The sequence below is a fragment of the Lonchura striata genome, chromosome 29, assembly GCF_046129695.1.
Source record: "Lonchura striata isolate bLonStr1 chromosome 29, bLonStr1.mat, whole genome shotgun sequence".
In the NCBI taxonomy this organism is placed as follows: domain Eukaryota; kingdom Metazoa; phylum Chordata; class Aves; order Passeriformes; family Estrildidae; genus Lonchura; species Lonchura striata.
The window spans coordinates 3306596-3329918 of record NC_134631.1 but is presented as its reverse complement, the minus strand read 5'-3'; the positions used below and the strand labels follow the sequence as shown (position 1 = coordinate 3329918).

At 53.2% G+C, this 23323-nt stretch overlaps 1 protein-coding gene across 1 annotated transcript in view; it reads right to left on the bottom strand.

Annotated features, from left to right (window-relative positions):
- Window positions 1–23323, bottom strand: part of LOC144247620 (uncharacterized) — a 660598-nt gene that overhangs the window by 109415 nt on the left and 527860 nt on the right. The window contains exon 9 of the mRNA XM_077788929.1: window positions 19092–19792. Within this exon, the coding sequence (XP_077645055.1) occupies window positions 19092–19792 (701 nt within the window). The remainder of the gene's footprint in view (window positions 1–19091; window positions 19793–23323) is intronic.

Sequence of the window (23323 nt, the reverse complement as noted above, 5' to 3'; positions counted from 1 at the left end):
TTTTAGTGTCATTCAGAGCTTCTCTCCAGCCCCCAGCTCTCCTCACTGCTGAGTTCCTGCTCCCTTTTCCTTGTCCTTGCAGCAGGATGAGCTCTGTGAATCCCCTTGAGCCTCCCCACTCTTCCCAGCCCACGCACCCACCTCAGTTAGGCTGAAGCAGCAGCTTCTCTGTCTCCTCTGGCACACCAGTGCAGTCCCCTGTGCGGGGAGCCCCAGCCCCAGAGCACAGCACTCAGCAGTGCAGTCCGGGCTGGAGCAGCTGCCCTGCAGCCCTGCCTTGGCTCTTTGTGGCAGGGAATGCTCCCTGTTTGCAGCTGTCCCTGCAGGATGGCCCCAGGGCAGAGCCCAGCCGGGCTCCCACTGCAGCCCCTGAAGCTTGGGGCAGACAGTGGTCCCAGAGCTGAGGTTCACGGGGAGCTCCCGGAGCTGTGCCTCGCACTCTGTTGCCGTGTGTCACCGTGCAGGCTGGCTTGTACAGGGTGAATGTACCAGCCCTGCTTTGACTGACAGGGGCTGGGCCCATCACATCTCTCCCAAGGCTGCAGGCATTGCCCAGGCCAGAATCTGAAGGGGCACAGAGATCAGAGCAGTGAAATAATCCAGACCGGGTTTTCAAAGGCCCTTTAGAAGGAAGGGCTTGAGAATAAACGTGCTCTGTTTGCCTCCCGAACATCAGGGTGAGTGGTCTCTTTGGCTCCAACCCACTTTCCTCCCCGAGCCAACGTTACCCTCTCCCTCACACGTCCCCCTCGTGCCTTCCCACTGCCTTGTCCTGTCAGGGCTTCCGCAGCCCCTCATCCCTTCGTGGCCCCGTCCCCTCAGGGTCTCCCCAGCCCGGCCAACCTGCCCGGCAGCAGCGCCGCAGCCCCACAGGAGCTCCAGAGGAGCCCCACCAAGAGGCACCTGGGAGCCCTCAGCAATCCAGCAATGACACGCGGGCAGGAGGACCCGGATGGCGCTTCCTGCCTGGGACAGGGCTTGTGGCCATCTCCAGGCACCGCTCTCACAGAGATCCCCACAGCTCCAGCCCCTGCCCATCTGCTCTGTGGGCAGCACAGAGGCTTCAGCAGAACCACCAAAGGCCAAGGGGCTTCTGGCCATTTTCCCTGCAACCCTGCAAGCCTGGGCAGCTTGCTGAGCCCAGGAAGCCTTTTCTCCCTCTTCCCCTCAGCCCTGCAGAGCCTGGGCAGCCAAAGAAAGATCCTGGGAGTCTGTCTATAGCAACACATCCTATATTAACATGCTAAAGAAAAACAAAAAGAAAGAAAAGAACAATCTTAACGAAACAAAACATTCCTGCTGGCTCAGGTGGCCCCACAGACAGAGCCTCTGGAATCAGCTCTCTGCAGAGCTCCAGCAGCGCAGCCAGCCGAGCCCCGACAGACGAGGCCGTCTCCTCCATGCCCTGCAGAGCCAATCACGCAGGTTGTCAAAGATGGAATATGGAGCTCTCTCTGCTTCCTGGAGGATGTACAATGTTTGAACTGCCAGGCTTGCGACGTCGACACTGATGTCATTTTCCATGCCTTCAAGGGCTGAAAGAGAGAGGAACAGAGCCATGGTCAGTTCCCACATCTGAGGGGACCCCAGGGGACTCTGTGCCAGGGCCATCCCAGCCGGCTCTGGCCATGGCCAGCAGGGAGCAGGGACCAGCCGGATCAGCCCGAAGCTGCTGGCCACGAATCCCCCAGGTGCCCTGAAAGCTCTGTGTGCTCTGCCCACGCCGGCCCTGGTCCACACAGGGAGCAGAGCCCTCTGCAGCCGGGGCAGGGCTCGCAGCTCCCCTGGCAGCCCCCGCTGGCAGCCCGCTGCCCTCGCTCACCCTCAGAGAGGAGCTGGAGCTCTTCCTTCCTCCCCCTCAGGTGCCGCCCGGCCGTCCCTGGGAACACAGAGCCTGTCAGGCCCAGGGCACAGCTCCCTGCCAGCGGCGCCGCCAGCCCTGTGCCCACACGCCCTCCTGGCCCGGCTCGTGGCTCACCCATGAACCTGACGGCCGCCTCTCGCAGGGGCTCCTGTGGGCTCTGCAGGTAGGGCAGGGCCCGGCGCAGGTGCTCGGCCACGCTGCTGCTGTCCTCTGCCAGCTGGAGAGAGCGGCAGGAGGGAAGGGTTGGCCCCGCAGCCCCCGGGCCGGGGCTCCATGGGCACCCGGCTGGGGCCGCAGGAGCCTGGAGCAGAGCCCGCGCGGCCTCGGGCTGCAGCAGCGGGCAGGGGCACAGCTGCCAGCCCGCACACCGAGCACCGCGCTCAGGGGCTGCTCCAGGCTGGGGCTGCAGCTTCCCGGCCCTCCTTACCAGGCACTCGCTGAACTGCCACAGCTTCTGGTTCTGCACCAGCTTTCCAAGATCCCTCCTCTTGAGGAACTCGGACGCACAGAGCAGCGTTTCCTGAGAAGCCTGGAGAGAAGCAGAGACGCGGAGATGGCCCCACAGCCCAGGGTGCAGGACCTCGTCCCTGTGCCAAGGCCAGCAGGAGCTGCAGCCTGCGAGGCGCCAGGGCAGGGCCAGCCCAGCCCCTGCCAGGGGCCAGCGGCAGCTGCCGAGTCCTCACCTCTGCCACTCGCTGGTTCTCATCGTGGCAGTGGAAGAAGAGTGGCACCAGGCTCTGGCGCACATGTGCCTTCAGGACCTTTTTTTCTTGTTCTGGAAAAACATCCAGCATCTCCTTGAAGATAAACATGGAGCACAACTGCACCTCGCTGTCCTCCTGTATGGATGGGAGGAAGAAAGGCCTCAGCGTCAGCTGCTTCAGGCCCACCTGGGCACAGCCTGTGAGTGCACAGGGCACAAAGTGTGCGGGCAGCACCCGCTGGCCGTGGCTGGAGGCGCAGAGCCTTACGTTGTCAAAGAGTGGCAGGAGCGCCTCAGCCAGCTGCAGGGCGAGGGTGCTGGTTACTGGGGCACCATTGCACAGGAACAAACCCCTGAGGAGAACCGTGGTCATCCTGAGCATGACGCTGTCATCTTCCTTCAGGAGCTCCACGAGCCTTTCATGCAGGCTCCACATCCTTATGGCCATCTGCTTGTGGAACACAAGTGTGTGAAACACCATCCTGCTGCCACAGGGCCCAGGGGCCAAAGGCCTGTGCCAAAGCCCTGGGGCAGCTGCAGGAGGAGGCAGGAGAGCTGACAGCAGCTGCCCCAGTGCCCCAAGGCCAGCCAAGCCCCAGGGACTGCCTTCCCCAGCCCCACGCTGGCAGCACAGCTTCAGCCCCTGCGCTCTTCTCACCGAGACACTGGTGGTGCCGAGCGCCACGAGGCCTCGGAGTGCCAAGCGACGCCTCCCCCTGCACTCGCCCTGCAGGTGCTTGGACAGGAACTGCAGGATGCTGTCACGGCACTCACTCAAGTTCAGGTGCTCCAGGATCTGAAAGGCACAGGCCGGTGACGGGGGAGCGGCCGGCGGGAGCCCAGAACCGCCCAGGGCCGGGCCCAGGCAGCAGCACAGGGCGCGGGCTCCGTCCCAGGCACTGCGGCCAAGAGAGGGCAGAGAGCCGGGAGGCAGCTCAGCGAGGCAGCGCCGGCCTTCAGGCTCACCTCCACAAGGAACGCCAGGGCGGCCAAATCCCGGCACGGCGTGTCCTTGCTGAGCAGCCCGAGCAGGTGGAATGCAATCCCGGAACACGCGGCTTCGGATGCGCGGTGCATTTCTCTGACAGGAGGAAACAGGAGTCAAAGCCCTCAGCCAGCGGGGGCAAACCTCTCCCAGGACTGCCTCACAGAGCTCTGGCCTTTCTCCACCACCCTGCAAGGGGCAGCTGAGCCCTCTGGGAGGTTGCTGCTCTTGGGCACGCTCCTCTCCAACCTTTTGCAGCCTCCTTGGCCGTCCCTTGGTGACAAGGCCTTCTGGCCCACGGCCACGGGGACTGTGTGGGGCACCTCGGGCACAGGGCACACATGCCGGGGACAGCTGGGGAGCAGGGGGTCTCACCTGGCCAGCACGCCCACAGCACAGTGGTGGGTGTCAGCACAGAGCAGTGTGTCCCAGCCACGCTTGTCTTCCATGGCCACCACCACATCCTCATAGTGAAGTTGGCAGAGCAGGGCCTTGAGGGTCTGCTCTGCAAAGCTGTGCACAGAGCAAAGCCCAGGTCACACTGGGAGCACTGGCCCCTGCCCTGGGCACATGGCAGGGACAGGAGAACTGGCATGGAGCACCTGCTGGGGCTGGTGGCAAGACCATGTTGCTGCTGGCATCCCTTCCAGAAGGTATTGACCTCCTCTGGCACATCTAGAGTGCTGAAGAGCACTTGGAAGAGCAGATGCACAAAGAGGCCGGGGAAATGCACGGTGACTACATGTGGCACACAGGGCAGCTGGAGGATCTTCCACATCACCATAGTTGCCTGCAAAGGACAGAGCAGCCCGAGACAGCGCTCAGTGCCGAGGTGTCCGTGTGGCAGGGCCCGAGCACGGGAGGGAGAGGCCCGGAGAGACGCAGGGGGAGCACCGGGCCTGGTGGCCCTGGAGCTGCCCCGAGGCCAGGTTTCAGCCCAGCGCCTGAGGCAGGGAGACGCCGTGGGGGAGGGAGGATGGAGAGCTGCTGGAAAGGTGGCCTTGGGGCCAGCAGAGTCAGAAACTCACAGCCAGGGCAAGGACAGCCGTGTGGTCCCCATCGGAGGTGCACGTGCTGTGCTCTGGCCAGCTCCCCAGCACATCCAGGAGTACGAGCATGGCCGGCTCTGCAGTCCTGGGCGAGCACATGATGTTCTTCCACATGGCCAGAGCAGCTCTGTGGGGTCAGAGCTCTGTCTCAGAGGAGTCTGGGACACAGCAGAGTGGCCTGGGCGGCAGCAGGGAGCTGAGCTGCTCTGCCAGCCCTGCCTCTGCCCACTGCCCCTCACTGGCAGCACGCAGGCAGCCCAGCCCTGTGGGGACTGGCCCCTGAGGGGCAGGGGGGAAGCATGGCAGCACGCTGGGGGGCTGGCAGGGGCCAGGGCTGGCAAAGGGAGCAGCCAGAGGGCCCTGGAATTCTCTGTGTCAGACACCTGGGACAGGCTGCACAGGGGGAAGGGCTGCTGAGCCCTGAGCCCTCTGGGCAGGTGGGCCCCGTACCTGTCACACAATGGGGCCACACGCAGGAGAGCCATCACCACGTCAGAGGGCTGTGCCTCTGTCAGATCCAGAAGGGGCCTGTACAGATTGTACTCAGGAAACTCATTGGCCACGAGCCACTGGTGGATGAACCTCACCATGGCGGGCACCTGGAGAAGGCAGGGGAGACTTGGAAAGCTGCCGGAGGAAGGAATGTGCCCAGCTGCCCCAGAGAAGTGCTTCCCTTGCCACCACACTGCCATGGCCTCAAAGGCTCCCAGGGAGCAGCAGGCGTGGCTTGGGAGGCCAAGCAATTGCTGGGAGGAGAAAAGCCAGGCCACAGGCTGCTCACTTGCTCTGGGCTGGAAGGACCCTCCTCCACAAGCATATCCAGCAGGGCAGCGCTGGTCTTGGTTTTGAAGATGGGAGAGTACGCTCTGAGCATGGTGCCCATGGCGCTGCTCTCTTCCTCCCGAATCCTCTTCATGAATTTGCAAACCATCTGCAGCAGAAGGGCAAGAAGCCCGGGATGCTGCATGGAGTGCTCCGAGCACAGTGCTGGGCTGAGCAGTGCCAGCAGGCCCAGCCCAGGTGGGGATGGCTGCAGGTACCTGCGCTGTTCTGCGGAAGCGGCCACGGGTGCGTTCCTGCTCTCGTGTGCGCTGCACGGCTGCACCTGGCAAAGAGCGAGCGCAGCCCGAGCTGAGGGGCTGCGGGAGAGGCTGGAGAACACAGCCCAGCCCTGCACTGCCCAGGCAGGGACAGCCCCGCGACAGCCCAGGGCACGGAGCACGGCTGTGGGGTGTCTGCCCGGCCCCTATTCCATCCTGTCCATGGGCATGGCCCCAGGGGATGGGATGGGATGGGATGGGATGGGATGGGATGGGATGGGATGGGATGGGATGGGGCCAAGCTGGCTGCAGGTACCAGCCCTGTGGCCCAGCTCTGCCACTCACCCTTCTGCCGTGGCTGGAACTGCTCCACCTCTTCAGGCTGCTGTGCTGGGGCAGCTCCAGGGCCTTCTTTCTCCTCCTTGCCCCAGGCCAGCTTGGGCACGCTCGCAGGTCTGTGCTCTGCGTCACTGCCTGGATTCATGGCTACTTGCAGAAGGTGAAAAGGAAAAGGTCCGAGTCAGCAAGTGCTGCAGTCGTGCCTTGAGGGCACCTGCAAGAGTGAAGTCTTGGCAAGGCTACAGGACAGCAAGTCCTGCACTCTGGGCCTGGGGGCTCCAGCCACAAGGACAGGAGACTCCTGTCAAGGACAGTGCAAAGCAAATGCCACGGTCTGCCCTCGAGGGCAGCTGCAGAAGAGATGCCTTGGGAAGGCCAGGGGTCACCAAGTGCTCTGGTCTGGCCATGAGCTCACCTGCAGAAGTAATACCTCAGGAAAGCTCCGGGTCAGCAAGGAACGAGTGGCTGTGCGAGGGCTCCTCACAGCACCGCTCTCTCCCGTCCTCTCTTGTCGTGTGCACCGAGCACTCTGGCGTGGCCTCGTCACTGCCAACACCTCTGCCAGAGCGTGTCACAAAGGGCCCTTGGAATCCCTGTCCCATTCCATTCCACGGTGACCATGCTGCACCGTGTCACCAAGGGCCCTTGGAATCCCCTGTCCCGTTCCATTCCACGGTGACCATCCTGCACTGTGTCACCAAGGGCCCTTGGATCCCCTGTCCCGTTCCATTCCACGGTGACCATGCTGCACCGTGTCACCAAGGGCCCTTGCATGCACTGCCACCTGCCCTGGGGCCACCCCCAGCCCCCCAGAGTGGCCCAGGGTGGAAGGAATGCCTTGCCCCAGGTGTGTCAGACAGCCCAACAGGATCTTTAGGAAGGGCTCAGCCCATCAGCAAACGCTGCCCTGCTCTGCGGGCTCAGAGCAGCAGGAGCCCCCGCAGCTGCCGACGCAGCCGCGGTGGGAAGGGCACGGGGCCTCCACAGAAGCTGGCACGGCCTCCTCGGGACACGTCCCACATGGTGGCCATCATAAGCACGGTCGTGGGACACAGACCGGGAACGTGTGGGCCAGGGCAGGAATGCTGCTCTGAGCCCTGGGGCCCGGGCAGCGCTGACAGCAGCAGGTGAGGCACAGTCCCCGCCCAAGCAGAGTTCCCCCTGTCCATCATGGTAACACCTCACCCTTCTTTTCTGTATCAAATTCTGTGTATTGTTCTCTGTCACCCATCTGCAAGGGCCCTTTGCAAACATGGGGACAGAGGACAGCGTGCATCTAATTTACACTGGAGCTGCAGCATTCCCCTCCAGGAACTGTTAGGGGAGAACTCAGGCCACAGGCATAATGCTTCTTGGTTACAAATTGAACTTATCTCTAAGAGCAGAAAGCTATTTAACCCTGAGCCCATTTAACCCTTAGAGAAAAACCCAATTTTAAAAAACAACCTTTCAGCACTTGATCCCTTGGAGAAAAACTGAATTCCCAGAAAACAGTCTGTAAACAGAAAACCTGTTTGTAAACATGAGAAATAATTTGTAAACAAATCAAGTCCTTATATGAACTGTCCATGAGGCAGGTGATAATTTGTAATGCTGTTTGTGGTTTCCAGTGTCCATATTTTAGGCAGCTGTATTGTACTGTTGTAGGATTTATTGTAAAACATGAGAACAGACTCAGAGGGGAGGAGGGTTTACCCTCAATCCAACCCCTTTCCCCTTTTTTCTTTGTATAAGAAATAATAATAGGAACAGAACATGGATTTTGAATACTACTAACTTATGCAAACTTTCATACACGTTTACTGATAATATTTTTCTTTACCAGCCAGGTTCAGGGTGAAGAACTTGATTGGGAGATGTTTTGATCAGGGCAAGGAACTTGGTTGGGAGACATTTTCTGTATTTATATTTTATCTAGTGGAAACCATATACTTTTTTCCCTTTGTTAGAAATTTTGTTATTGACTTTAATACCTGACTTTTAACTTTTGAAATTATGACAAGTGGCAGAATTTCAGTGAAAAAACTTTGCAACTGCAATTTGCTTATGATAAATCCATGTTCTATGTGTACCTCAGTGGATATTCTTTGAATCATACCAGTTTATCTTGAAGCAATGCAAGAATAATTACTAGAATATTAAGAAAAGACATGTTAATAGACATACTAGGACTTCTTTAAGACAATGATTTACTAAAATATGAATATAAATCTAATATTGATCTCCACCTGAGACAGACAAAAACTCTCTAAGAGTTTAAAGTTAGAAAGTGTATGTTTATTGAGACAGCCGGGCAGTACGTGGGATAATTCCCTAATGCACACTGCAAAAATCACAGGTATCAGAAAGCTTTTTTATTTACAGAAGTCTTGAATACACAACATATGAATGCATATTTATATCCCTGTCACTTCCTCTGATCCGCTTCATATGCTAATTGGCAAAAAGGCAATTATGCATGTGTGGTTCTGTTCCCTGAAATGACTCGGGGGTCCATTTTGCAGAGGGGTCTCCAAAATGAAGAAGTAAAATAAGTCTTCCTTGTTCTGACCTTTCTGCCTTTCCCATGCACACGTGACAAATGAATCCTTGCCGTTTCCCTGTGCTTAATGAATCCCTAAAGTATGGGAAGTCTGCAACTGTTTTTGTGTCCCTGAAATCTGTTGATCACATCCTGTTTCTCATGATAAGCACAGCTACCCAAACATAAAGCTGGCAAGCAATGAGTTAATAGATCCTGGATATCTTATCTAAGATCCAGCTACTGTTAACTATGAACAAAGCCAATTTATCTACTTCTGCTAAGTCAGCAACATCCAATTTAACTATCATCTTAACTTTCCTAAAATTCTTAATTCTTCAAAATTAATGTCTCACCGGGAATGGGGACAGGGAATGGGAATGGGGACAGGGACAGGGAATACGGTGCAGGGATCAAGAATGAGGTCTGGATTGGGATGGGAGCAGGACGGGAATGGGACAGGGGGGACACAGGAACAGGCAGGGGCCAGGGGAGTATGGAAGGGGAGTAAGGAATGGGGCAGCCACTGCAGGGGGACGAGGTGTTGGGATGGGGCACATGGGGACAGTTCCAGGGCAGGGGGTCCTTGACCAGCTGCCCAGAACCTCCACCAGGGTCTCCCAGGGCAACTGGAGCCGCTCAGCCTGGGGTGCCCAAAGCCCTGAGCAACCCCCAGGTCCCTCCCAGGAATCCTCAAGTCCCTCAAACCCAGCATCCTCCACATCCCCTGCAAGACCCCTCCCATGTCCCCATCCTTGTCTTAGCTCAACATCTTTATTTTTACCTGCTTTTAAGAGTTTTGAAAGGGCAAAGAGAAATGAAAAGAAAATCCAGGCCACAGGCAGCCAGGAGGATGTGGAGCCCCACAGCCAGGTGTCTTCCCAACATGGATCAGCAGCACCACGGGTCACCAGGGCTCTGCCCACCGGGGCTCACTGGGGATCATCCAGCACGGATCCTCCCGTGGGGGATGGAGCTGGAGCAGCGCACGGAGCTCTTCCCACACTGGGGCACTTGCAGGGCTGCCCTTCGTGGTGCCTCTGCTGGTTTGGGGTCAAGGCTGAGCCATGTGATGAGCTCTTTCCACACCTGGGATACTCGTAGGGCCTGGGATATCCCCAGGAGCAGGGCTGGGATGTGTCCTGGTGCCTGGGACATCAACAGGAGAGGGGCTGGGATGTGCCCTGGTGCCTGGGACATCACCAGGATCAGGGCTGGGATGTGCTCTGGTGCCTGGGACATCACCAGGAGCGGGGCTGGGATGTGCCCTGGTGCCTGGGACATCACCAGGATCAGGGCTGGGATGTGCCCTGGTGCCTGGGACATCACCAGGAGCGGGGCTAGCTCTGATGCTCTTCGGTGCCTGGGACATGACACGGGGCGGTGCTGGCTGGGGTTTGTTTGGTGCCTGTGCAATCCCAAGGGCAGTGTCACAGCGGGGCAGCTCTCAGTGTCCCCAGCAGGTCACAGTGTCCAGGGCAGCCCGTGCCAGCGGTCACTGTGCACACGGGGCAGGCTGGGCTGGACAGGGGACGGGGCAGAAACGCTGCCCTGGGACTGGGGTCTGCCCCTGCCTCTGGGGCCCAGCCCCTGCTGGGAGCGCCTTGGGCAGGGCACAGGGCTGCTGCTGGGCCAGGGGGACAGGCCGTGCCCCCTGTCCCCTGCTGCTGGGCCAGGGGTGTTATGGACAAATTCAATTGGGGAGGATAATTATAGATAAATCAATTAACAAGAATTTATTAAGCAAGCGGTATTAAGCAAAAGAACAGCGCTGGGTGGCCAGGAAGCCTCTGCTCTGCCACGGAGCACCTTCCCCCTTTGACCTTTTTGGTTTTATCATCCGTTTCTTTTTCGGTTGACGTATTTTCTCTCTATGCACTCTGTGCCAGTGCAATTGGTTCCTGGGGGGTCTTTTGTTCTGCCCTTGGTGGTCATAGGAATGAAGGCTCCTCATCTTCATTGCAGATTGTCCTTGGCCTAAAACTAAACTTATATAATTAGTTACACAGTTTTCTATGCTAGTTGCATTCCCTACTCAGTTCAAATTCTTATCTCCTTTAATGCTCGTTTTGATGAACAAAGACCTTTTTATTTATTACAACACCCCCTTTTTCTCTTTACCAATTTGTTCATTAAAACACTTTAACTCTTGGTAGCTTAAGACCAGGGTTTAATCTACTTCTAAGTCCCTGGGCAATGTTTCCTACCTATCTCTAATAAGTGTTAGATGAGCTGCCTCTAGTCTTCCTTTTACAATGTCTATGATTTTATTAAAAATGTAAGGTCTGAAAGTTAAACTTAGTAACAACAATACTATGGGACCTGCAATCCCCCTCATACAGATTTTCTCCTTGAGTGCCATACCCCGGAGTTTTGCACCCCTCAGGGTACCATGAGACCTTTAAAAATTTATCTGGATGGGTGACAGCCAAGGCAGTTGCTATGGTTTCACAGCCCCAATACCCACACAGATATTCCCCAGGATAATGACAATATCTCCTCCCAGGATGGGAACTAGGACACCAATAGGTAGCCTGGAGTTCAGGTTTACTCCATCCCCACATAGAGTTTACCAAGTCTTTGTTAGTAACAAAAAAATGGGAGCTACAGTGGTGGCATTATGCTTAACAACTTTCCCTTGGTCTGTTTTGGTCAGAGTGCAATTAAATGGCTGGTGTGCATAGTCCCCTTGTACAGGCCAGGTACAACATATAACTAATAGGCACAGGATTTGCCAGCAAGGGTGGAGTCCAAACCGCCCCAGGGTTTGATTATCATTATCTCCCCATTCCCAGTGTTTGTTTTGACATGTTATTGCCTGGCTCACCTTTAGCCTTGGGAGATCAGTATCCTTGAGGCAGTTCTTGAAATACTTTGAATTGTCCCAGTTTGAGGGCTCTTTCCTCCACCGCTTCTCATCCCTCTGCCTCGCTCGACGACTCGGTTGCTCCGAGCCGCGAGGCGCACCATCTTCTTGGAGCAAGGATATTCTTCAGGAGGACCCAAACTCTGCTTTTGTTGCCTCTTTTTGAATGATTCCCAGCTTTTATCCTTCACTTGTGGTGAGTCACACTGAATCCCAGGTAAAGTTTTCCAGCAATTCCCTTTGATAATTTGAACAATTAGGGGAATTGATTCAATGGAGTGGAAACAACAATTTTCGGGTCTAGCCCCCTTAGTAAACACCTCCCACCACTCTTGGGATTCCCTTGGTAGGGTCCCGTTCTCTTCTCCAATCCTTAGGACTGACTCTGTCAGTTCTATTTCTAACTGATAACACCTTTACAAATACCCCTAGGAGGAGTGCCTCTGTAACTATGGACCCACCACCGTTCCTGGCAAATTTTACAAATATAGCATACAAAAGGGTAACAATTACAATCCTTCTTTGTACAATATACTCTAAAATCATTAGTTATAGGATATCCATAGTCCAATATCTCACTCTACCAGCTGGTTCGTACAATTCTTACTGAGTCCATTCAGTCCATTTAAATGTGACCTTAAGGTCCCCGGGCTGGCTGGTTATTCTCCTGGGCTCTTGGGCAGCAGCAGGAATCGCTCCCTTTATTCGGCTCGCATGGGTCCACCCCTTCTCGGCAGTTCTGACTGCAGTTTCTGTAGTGAGTAAAACAACACAGGGGGCTTCCCAGTTTGGGGTTAGTGAGGTTTCTTTCTAGGTTTTTTATTGACACCTTATCACCTGGATTTATATTATGGATTGCTAGGTCTAAATGAGGTTGTTGCACTAGTAACCCAGCTCTTCTAAGCCCTTCCCGAGCCTTCACAAGTTGCATGACAGATTGGTTAATTTGTTGATTACTTATTTCAGGGTGATCTATAGGAGAATCCATGTCATAAGGCATCCCATAAAGCATGTCAAATGGAGAAATTCCAATATCGGTTCTGGGCTGAGTTCTTATATTTAACAAGGCTAAAGGCAAACATTTTTACCCAGGATGATTGTGTTTTATACATCAATTTAGTTAGTTGTTTCTTAATTTTCCTATTTACCCTTTCCACTTTACCTGAGCTTTGTGGATGTCAGGGAGTATGATATTGCCACTTTGTTCCTAGAGCTGTAACTACTTCTTTAATTATTTTGGAGGCAAAGTGTGGCCCTCTGTCTGAGTCTATTACTTCTGCTAGTGTGTAGCGGGGGATTATCTCTTCTAATAGTATTTTTACTACTGTTTGTGTAGTTGCCCTAGAGGTAGGGAATGCCTCTACAAAGTGAGTCAAGTGATTTATTATCACCAATAAGTGTTTATACCTTCCTACTTCAGGCAAATCAGTAAAATCTATTTGAATGTGGGAAAATGGTCTATGTGCCAATTCCCGCGCCCCCCATTTCCCACACCACTCAGGATTTCTCACACCTGGATCTACTCCTGGGTCAGGGGTCTCTTCAGCCCCTCTAGAAATCTCAGCCCTCATTCTAGAGAGACTGCAGACTGTAGAGAGAAAGCTTACCAGATTAAACACATTAAAGATGGTCTCTTTAACAGTCAGGGGAAACGGAACATTCTCTAATAGGGAGCTGAGAGATTCAGAGGAGAAGGAAAGTAAAGGCTGAAAAGCCTCATCCCCTGCTTCCCCTCTAACAAACTGGCTGCACAACCATGACTATGAGCCATGCATTCCTGGAACAGACTTCAGCACCTTCATAGACCCCTGAAAGCCATGACACCCAAGCCCAGCCCGATGGATATTCTGGTCAGTGCCCTTCTACTACAAAAACTACATATTAGGGACAATACCGGAGCTATTCCTGAATAAGAAAATAAACCTAGGGACCATAGAGGGATTAAGATCTCAAAAAACCCTAGGGACCAGAAACACATACAGGCCTCCACTCTAAAAGACACTATGAATTCAAACAACATAGCCAGTAACTGCTCAATACTAACACAAAATAATTGGAACCAAAATATTATTAGAACAGGTTGGGTTTTTTTTTTTCACTCTCTCCAGACACGAAATGGGCAGCAAAATATTTGTCCTAGTTTAGGGCAAATTTGGGAGAAAAACCTCTGGAAGGAGCCCCCAGAAAACAAACCCCCACGGCCCCTCCCCACCCACCTGATTTGGGAAGAATTTTCTCTGAGAGAAGTGGAAAAGAACCTGTTTATTTAACAAACAAAACCCTTCCCAGCACTAAAAAAATGAACAACACCGGATGACAACAAAACTCTTTCACCACTCTGAAGAGATGACAAATCCAGAAAGTCTCTCCTGGGGGTGGTCACCCGGGTCTGGGCGCTGGGGATTGCTCTGGGCACTGGGGATGGCTGCTGCAGATCACAGAGCGCAGGCTCCCGGTGCTCCTTGGGGTTCCCAGGTCCCAGTCCAGAGCAGGTTGGATGGTATTCAGGAAAGGGAAAGGGAAAAGGAACAGTCCAGGGAAAGAATTGGACTGCTCAGCTAAACTAATTTAAAAAGCAAAGGCAAAAGCAAGCAAAAAAAGCAAAGCAAAGCAAGCAAAAGCCAGCAAGCAAAGCAAAGCAAGCCAGCCAGCACTGGCCTCTTCTAGACAGCAGAGCATGGGGGGAGGTGAGCCGGCTGATAACAAGGCAAAACAAACCTTCACTTTCTGAGTCAGTTCTGAAAGCACAGAACAGAATATCAAACATAAACAGAACCCACGATTGGAGATAAAAACACCATAACATCACCCTCGGACATTCCACCCCTTATCTCCATATCTTCAACATCATGTATAAACTTCATCAAGTAAAAACTTCTTTCATTTACTCAAACCTTTGACACTTACACATTTCCTTCTGTTTCACTTGCTCAAACCTTTGACACACATTTCCTTCTGTCTCATGTCTGTGTGTTTTTGTGTACAGACACTGGCAGTAACATCCAGCAAACAGTGATATTTGCATTTGAGTCTCACCCCACAATCAGATCCCCCTGAGGTACACATCGTGTTGCTCCATCTCTCTGCATTATCCACCATGTACAACCTGGTCCCTGAGCAAAGACAATCCCACAAATGGGTTTGTCTGTACTCGAGACAGAATTGATCCACACTGATTTCCATAACAAACCTCTGGCATGTGCCACTGGGACTTTATCTCCATCTACTATATTCAGGGGCTCAGACTGGGCAGGACCTGCTCAATTGGTGGAACCTCGGCTGTTAACTAACCAGGTGGCCTTTGCTAAATGTTGCTCCCAGTTTTTGAAAGATCCCCCACCCAATCCTTTTAAGGTGGTTATTAACAGTCCATTGTGCCTCTACACTTTGCCTGCAGCTGGTGCATGGTTTGGGATGTGGCACACCCACTCAATGCCATGTTCCCTAGCCCAGGTGTTGATAAGGCTGTTCTTGAAATGAGTCCCATGGTCTGACTCAATCCTCTCAGGGGTACCATGCCTCCACAGGACCTGCTTTTCAAGGCCCAGGATGGTGTTACGGGCTGTAGCATGAGACACAGGGTAGGTTTCCAACCATGCAGTGGTGGCTTTTACCATGGTGAGCACGTAGCGCTTGCCTTGGCGTGTCTGGGGCAGTGTGATGTGGTCAATCTGCCAGGCCTCCCCATATTTGTACTTGGACCACCGCCCACCATACCACAGGGGCTTCACCCGCTTGGCCTGTTTGATGGCAGCACAGGTCTCACAGTCATGGATCACCTGAGAAATACTATCCATGGTTAGATCCACCCCTCGGTCTCGTGCCCACTTGTAGGTGGCATCTCTGCCCTGATGGCCTGAGGTATCACTGGCCCATTGTGCTCATAGCAACAGCCAGTGGTTGAGGCTCACAATCTGGTTTAGCTGCTGGTTTAGGCTCACTGTCTTGTTTAGCTGCTGGCTTAGGCTCCCTGTCTGGTTTAGCTGCTGGTTTAGGCTCACTGTCTGGTTTAGCTGATGGCTTAGGCTCCCTGTCTGGTTTAGCTGCTGGCTTCCAGCCGGGGCTGTTGGCTGCAGCCTGAGTGACTGGGATCGCTGCTGATTTATCTCCTTGCCCCCCTTCCTCTGTCTGCTGCCCTACAGTATCTAGCAGGGTGTGATAAGCACATGCCAGGGCCCAGCTTGCTGCAATGATCTTTTTCTCCTTAGACTTATCATGGCATTTCTCTTTCAGGTACTCTGCCACCTCAGCTGGATTCTGAATTTGTTCACATGTTCTTGAGTTCCCTCACATCTCCTGAATTGAGAGGTACCTCCACATAACCTAGTCCCAGAATTTGGGTTGATTGTCCGTGCTGACCAACATTGGGGTTAGGGATCATTCCCAAAGCTACTTCTCTTCATGGATATAGGGCTTGCCCTTCCCTTTCTCTTTCCCCCCTTGTTAGACTACGAGTAATGCAGTGATTTTCCTCAGGGACGGCTCTGGGATTTCTACCTCTTGGTTATCAAAATCTCCCCCTTGATCTAAATCGGGGTAGACTGCGGGTGGTGCTGGTGGGGCTGGAGGAGGAGGAGGGATGTATGGTAGAGGGGGTGCAGTTGGAACTTCCTCAGGCTTTTTATTTTTCTTTTTCCCTCCCTGGGTGCCTCAGGCAAAAAGTTTTGCTCTTGTTTCCCCCACTATCCAGAGAGCAGCATACTTGCTCTCTTCCATATCAAAAGGTTCTTTGGAGTTTGCATAAATGTTTAATGACCGGCAAATCCAGTCCTTGAAGTTTCCAAACTGGCCAAAATAAATTATCACTACAGATGTGTTTTCCTCCCCATTCTTTTATACAATAATGTATCATTTTTGCCCTATCTTTCCCTTTCCTTGAAGGATATTCATCCCAAGATTTTATCATTAGACCTAACGGACTGTCAGGGGGGATCTGGGGAAGCGTTACCGGGGTCCCCGTCCCCATGGAAGCAGAGGCCTTGCTTTTCCTCTGTCCCATCTCCCAGGACACCTTCAGGCACACACACACTCGCGGCCCCTGTTGGTGCCCAGCCCCTCGCGGGCTCTGCAAACCGCACTACTCAGAGCTCTGCCCGTGCCTCGTCCTACAAGGACGTCTCACGCGTTATGTCCTGGGATCCCAGCCCAACCCAGCGGATCCCCACTTTTATACTCACGCTGTCCTGCATCTTCACCCGGCTTCGTGCACAAAGATTACGGGGTTACCGGTATCCCTTGTGCTCAATACCGAATTTGGGTTCGTCGGTAAGGGTCTGGGAAGGAAAAGCCTGCACCAGGGCCGCTGCAGAGGCAGCGGGGCGCCTCCCTGATTAGGAATTCCCACCCGGTCGCCCTTATCCGAGTCACGGCACCAAATTTGTTATGGACAAATTCAACTGGGGAGACTAATTATAGATAAATCAATTAACAAGAATTTATTAAGCAAGCGGTATTAAGCAAAAGAACAGCGCAGGGCAGCCGGGGACCCTCTGCTCTGCCAAGGAGCACCTTCCCCCTTTGACCTTTTTGTTTTTATACGTCCCAGTTGACGTATTTTCTCTCGATGCACTCTGCACGGGTGCAATTGGTCGCTGGGGGTCTTTTTTTCTGCCTTTGGAGGTCGCAGGAATGAAGGCTCCTCATCTTCCTTGCAGATTGTCCTTGGCCTAAAACTAAACTTGTATATAATTACACAGTCTTCTATGCTAGTTGCATTCCCTACTCAGTTCAAATTCTTGTCTCCTTTAACACTCATTTTGATGAACAATGACCTTTGTATTTATTACACCCACTCTCTCCCAGTGCCCCCCAGCGTGTCCATCTCTCTGCTGCCCTCGAGCTCCTGGCCCGGCCCCGGCCGCCTGCTCCCATCCAGCTGAGGTGGTTCCAGGGCCAGCAGGAGCTCTCTGTGGTGGCGACCAACGTGGTCCCCAACGGGGACTGGACCCACCAGCTTCTGGTGCTGCTGGAAACCCCAACCCGGGCCGGGCTCACCTTCACCTGCCAACAACATCAGCCTGGAACAACCTGTGAGCCGGAACTGGGGTATGGGGGAGGAACTGGGGGCGCTGCGAGAGCCACTGGGATGTGCTGGGAGCAACTGGGAGGGAGTTGGAGAGAGCCTGGTTTCAACTGGGAGAGGAGGTTGGGGGTTTGGAAGGGCTAAGAAGGGGTTTGAAGGATACTGGGGAGGGTGGGATGGGGTTCTGAGGGTCCTGGTGGGCATTGGGAAGAGACTGGGAGAGGATTTGGGGGTCCTGGGACAGTGGGGGTGACTGTAAGGAGGCTGTGGGATCCTGTGAGTGACAGGAGGGGCTTTGGTGGGTCCAGGGGAGGTCAGGAAGGGATCAAGAGGGAGGTTTCAGGGGATCCTAAGTGGGCTGGGAGTGACCTGGAGGGTGCTGGGAGGGGCCAGGGTGTCTGTGAGAGTTTTTGGGAGATCCTGACCCCTGCGGACCACCCAGAGATGCTGCTGGATGCTGCCGCAGCAAGATGCTGACAGGAACTGGAGACACCCGAGTTGGGCTCTGTCTTCCTGGCACTGGGGATCGGGTTCTACCTGCGCAAGAATGTCTGGGGGGTCCCGTGTGTCGTGTCCCCCCTCCTCTAGAATGTGTGTGCTCCCCTGGGGCCCCCAGCCCGGTGTCACCCCCTTTTCTCTGCCCACAGAGCTCCTGAGACGCCGGCGGCCGCAGCCGCTCCCCGTGGCCTCGGGCCGAGCCAGGACCTTCCCAGCTCTATCCCCACGCTGATTTTGGGTGGGTCGAGTGTCCCCCCAGCCCTGCTGTCACTCTACCCCTGCCCCCTGCTCCCAGTGTTCCCAGTAAAGCTTCCCAGTTAAACCCAGCCCAGTTCATGGGGGCACTGGGGAGGGACTTGGGGGGACCCCACGGCGGGGCCGGCACTGGGCAGGGAGGGCGGGTCCAGGTGGGGAACACTGCCTGCTGCGGGTCTGCCCGGCAACTGGTGAGTCATCAGCCCCGCTCGCTCTCATTGGCTGACTCTTCTCCACCGCGTTCTCTCATTGGCTGAGGAGAGGCCCGGCAGTGCAGAGAAGGAACGGGAGAGATCCCGCCCCGAGCACCGGCACGGGGACAACAGACCCAGCCTGGGCACAGGGAGGGAATTTATTACCAACCAAACCACGGCAGCACCAGGAGAAGGGAAAGAAATCCCTCCAGCGCCTTCCCCCACCCAACGGGGATCACCCACAACAGGGTTATCCACCATGGAGAGACGGGGACATACGAGTTTAGAGCAAAGCCAATTTTATTGAGTGTACCAGGTGTTTATACAGGGATTGACTTGTATGGTGCTTATAGAGGGCTCTGTTTTTGGTAACAATTTCCCATTGGTTACACATTCTTCGTGACATCCAGTAACCTGGGAACATTTATCTTATCACAAACACTCGCACCATTTTTTCTGGTCACTTCTTGCCCAGGGAGACTTAAACTGTGTCTGTGTCTCCCACAGTTTCTGCTCAGTCAGGCCTCAGATATTCGGCCCCTTTATCAGCTCCATTGCTTTACTCTCTGTTTTATTCCCCATACGGGGACACCAGGGCTCTGCCCAACGGGGGTCACTGGGGATCATCCAGCCCGGATCCTCCCATGGGGGATGGAGCTGCAGCAGCACACCAAGCTCTTCCCTCACTCTCTTCCCTCACTCCAAGCTCTTCCCTCACTCATGGCACTCACAGGGCTTCCCTTAGTGGTGCCTCCGTTGGTGTTGGGTCAAGTTTGAGATCTGTGAAAAGCTCTTCCCACACTCCCCACACTTGTAGGGCCTCTCCCCAGTGTGGATGCGCCGGTGCACAGTGAGATTGGAGTTTTCCTTGAAGCCCTTCCCACAGTCGGGGCAGCGGTAGGGCCTCTCCTCTGTGTGAATCCGCTCATGTCTGAGGACATCAGAGCTGGTGTGAAACCTCTTCCCACACTGGGGACATTCGTAGGGCCTTTCCCCAGTGTGGATGCGCTGGTGTGCTCGCAGGTATGAGCTCCACCCAAAGCTCTTCCCACATTCCAAGCACTCATAGGGCCGTTCCCCAGTGTGGACCACCTGGTGCTTGATCAGGCCAGACCTGTCTATGAAGCTCTTCCCACACTTCCCACACTCGTAGGGCCTCTGCCCGGTGTGGATGCGCCGGTGCACGGTGAGGCTGGAGTTTTCCTTGAAGCCCTTCCCGCAGTCGGGGCAGCGGTAGGGCCTCTCCTCTGTGTGAATCCGCTCATGTCTGAGGAGATGGGAGCTTCTCTGAAACCTCTTCCCACACTCCCAACACTCGTAGGGCCTCTCCCCAGTGTGGATGCGCTGGTGTGCTCGCAGGTGTGAGCTCCACCCAAAGCTCTTCCCACATTCCAAGCACTCGTAGGGCCGTTCCCCAGTGTGGATCACCATGTGCCGGACCAGGTCCGAGCTGTCTCTGACACTCTTCCCACACTCCCCACACTCGTAGGGCCTCTCCCCAGTGTGGATCCTCTGGTGCCGGATCAGGTGGCAGCTCCAGCTGAAACCCTTCCCACATTCCAAGCACTTGTGGGGCTTCTCCCTGCCATGAGGCTTCTGCACCAGCTCCGAGCTCCGCCTGGATCTCTGCCCGCCTTCCTGGCTCAGGGGGGCTCTTTCCTCCCCGCAGCTCCCTGGGCTGGGTTTGCAGCTCCTCCTCCTACAGCATCTCCGGGGCTTTTCCTCCTCCTCCATCCAGCCACGCCCTGGAAATGACAAATCCTGGTTTGAGGGAAAAACAAGAGAAGAGCACCTTGGACTGGAGGTTCCTCCTTGCCCAAGTTCATCTCAGGAAGTCATTGGGAATCTTGTGTCTGTAAGAACCTCCAAAACACGAAGTTCCAGCCCAAAAATCCCACAAACTTCAAGACACAGATGAAGCTCAGAAACACCAAGATTCACCCCGTGAAGATCGTGGCTCCATCTCCATAGTCACCTGCTGCATGTGGGGGGAGCAGCGCTCCTGGGGCTGGGGGGAGGCTGCAGACACAGGGAGGGGTGGAACCTTCTGCTGCTTCCTCTTTCTGCTCCTCCTCCTCCTCTTGTGTCTCTGCTCTTCCTCCTGCCATTCCTCCTTCTCCTGCACAAACCCACCTTCTCCTGCCACCTGCATCGTTTGACTATTTTGTTCCTCAAGCCTGCTTCTCCTTCCCTTCTCCTCCTGCCCCCAGGCCCAGCACCCACTGCCGGCTCCCTCTTCCCCCCACACCCACAGCATCCCAGCGCAGGGGCAGGGATGGAGCTGGGGCAGGTCGGGCTGGGGCAGCGCTGGGCTCTCGGCCGCTCCCGCCCGCACTCGGTCCCCACTGCAGCCGCTCCCGCCAGGACAGCGCGGGGGGGCCCGGCCTTGGCGCTGCCCCACTCCCACCTCCCCAAATTCCCCTCGCGGGGCCATGGGGCCGAGGGGGGGGCACAGGTGGGGTCCAGGTGGGGAATGCTGAGATAACTTTAAGAGTGGGTCCCCAAGAAGAAGAATTGGAATTTGTGGTAGACACAGGGGCAAAAAGAACCTTTATGTTAAATATTCCAAAAGGTTATAGTGTAAGCAAAGATACTGTAAAAGTAACAGGACCAAAAGGAGAGAGTTTCACAGTACCCATTATTAAAAATGTGGCAATAGAGGGAGAAACTAGATTTTGGATGAGGGATGTTTTCTTGGTCCCAGGGGCAGGTAGCAATTTATTGGGACGAGATTTACAAGTGAAATTAGGAATAGGGGTTGATCCAAAAGATGGGAAGATGACAGCTAGACTTTTAAAACTAGGCCAGGAGGATGGAAGAAGAATTAACAAGGAAGTTTGGGCTGGGGAGGGAAATAGGGGAAGATTAAATATTGACCCCATAAAGATTACAATTGAGGAAAAAAAAATTGTCCCATACGTGTACGGCAGTATCCTGTATCTTTAGAAGGACGGGAATGTTTAAAGCCAGTAATAGAAGGACTAATAAAGGATGGGACATTAGAACCTTGTATGTCTCCCCATAATACCCCAATACTCCCAGTAAAGAAGCCTGATGGGAGCTATAGACTGGTACAAGCCTTAAGGGAGTTTAACAAAAGAACTCAGACCCGCTATCCAGTGGTACCAAATCCTTATACTCTTTTCAGTAAAGTTCCTCCCCAGCATCAGTGGTTTAGTGTAGTGGACCTTAAAGATGCCTTTTGGGCTTGCCCATTAGCCCAGGAGAGCAAGTAATCTTTGCTTTTGAATGGAAGGACCCACTAACTGGGAGAAAACAGAAATTAAGATGGACAAAACTACCACAGGGGTTTACAGAATCCTCAAACTTATTTGGACAAGCTTTAGAAACAATACTACAAACTTTCCCCACTCCCCATGGAATACAAGTTATCTAATGCATAGATGATCTTTTACTTTCTGGGAAAGCTGAAGCTGAAGTTAGAGAGGCTACTATAAAGCTTTTGAATTTTCTTGGGGAAAAAGGATTAAAGGTATCAAAAGGGAAGCTGCAATTTGTAGAATCAGAGGTAAAATATCTTGGACACTTGATTAGGAAGGCTAGTTGAAAGCTCAACCCAGAATGAAACACAGGGATTCTATCCCTTCCCCCTCCCCCTTCAAAGGGGGAAATCAGAAAGCTACTCAGATTATTTGGATATTATAAATTGTGGATTGAAGGATATACACAGGCAGTAAAATTTTTGAATAAAAAAATTGACAGAGGGAAATGATATAAAATGGACCAAAAAGGATAATGAAAAACTGAAGAGAGCCTGACAGAGGAATGGTTGAACGACAAGGGACATGATACTGTAAAATTAATCCAAATAGGGAGGGCTACGTGACTGCTGCAAAGTTCGCATGGCCCTGAAGAGTAGATGGTGTGCAGAAAGCAGGATATTGAAACTGCTTGGTATGTAGAAGTAGATAGAGAAGAACAAAGGGGTACTAAGCTGTTCTAACTGCAAGGCCAGCTGGACAGGCATGTATCGATCATAAAGATACTTTTAAGATAATAGTACAAGTCACATAGCAACCAATCATGAGCTCGGCTTTTGCAATAGGTATGAGCTAATTAACGAACATATATAAACTGTGTAATCTGTTACAATAAACTGAGACTTGATGATCATGATATCATGAGTCTTGTCTCCCGCGGCATTCCCTCTAACAAAAAACTAAGAAAAATGAAGTTAAAACTAGCCCCAATATCAACTTTAAGCTTACCTGCACTAGCAAAACCCTTTCATCTGTATGTAAATGAAGAAAAGGGGGTAGCTCATAGGGTTTTGTTTCCAGAGTGGGGAGGAGTAAAGAGACCCGTGGCTTATTTATCAAAGATGTGGGATCCAGTAAATCAAGGCTGGCCAGTGTGTATTCAAGCTACAGCAACTTCTGCAATCCTGGTAGAGGAAAGTCGTAAACTGACTTTTGGAGGTAAATTAATTGTGTACTAAATTTCTTCCAATTTGCATTGTGATTTTTATCTTGAAATACATAATTTACTGTACTCTAGGATTGAAAAACTAGTTTACAGCTGTGACATAGCAAAACCTGCTATTAATTTGAGTCAATGCAGGCTGTTCAATCAAGTGTTCTCAGTGTGTAAAGTTAAACTAAAGGTAACACCAGCTGCTTGGTAGGTCAATGAGAAACATTTTTCCTTCCAACCAGTCCTTTTTCAAGTACCCAAATGTATTTTGCTTTCTTAGTTTTTTTGTTTTCTTTGTTTGTTAGTTTTTCTGGAAGTGCTAACTACTTGCAGTGCATCTAGAACAGCAATTCAAGTTGTGCATACAAAACACTTGTAAAAAAATAGGGCTCATTTTTTCCCACAATGGGAGGTGGCTACATATAGAAAAAGGAAACCTACAAAGCTAGATGAAGAAAAATTTCAGTATCTTCTACTGTAAACTGTTAATTTGTTACTTTCAGCATCACAGTGGGTATGTGACACACACATATGAAAAAGATGGTGAGGGAGA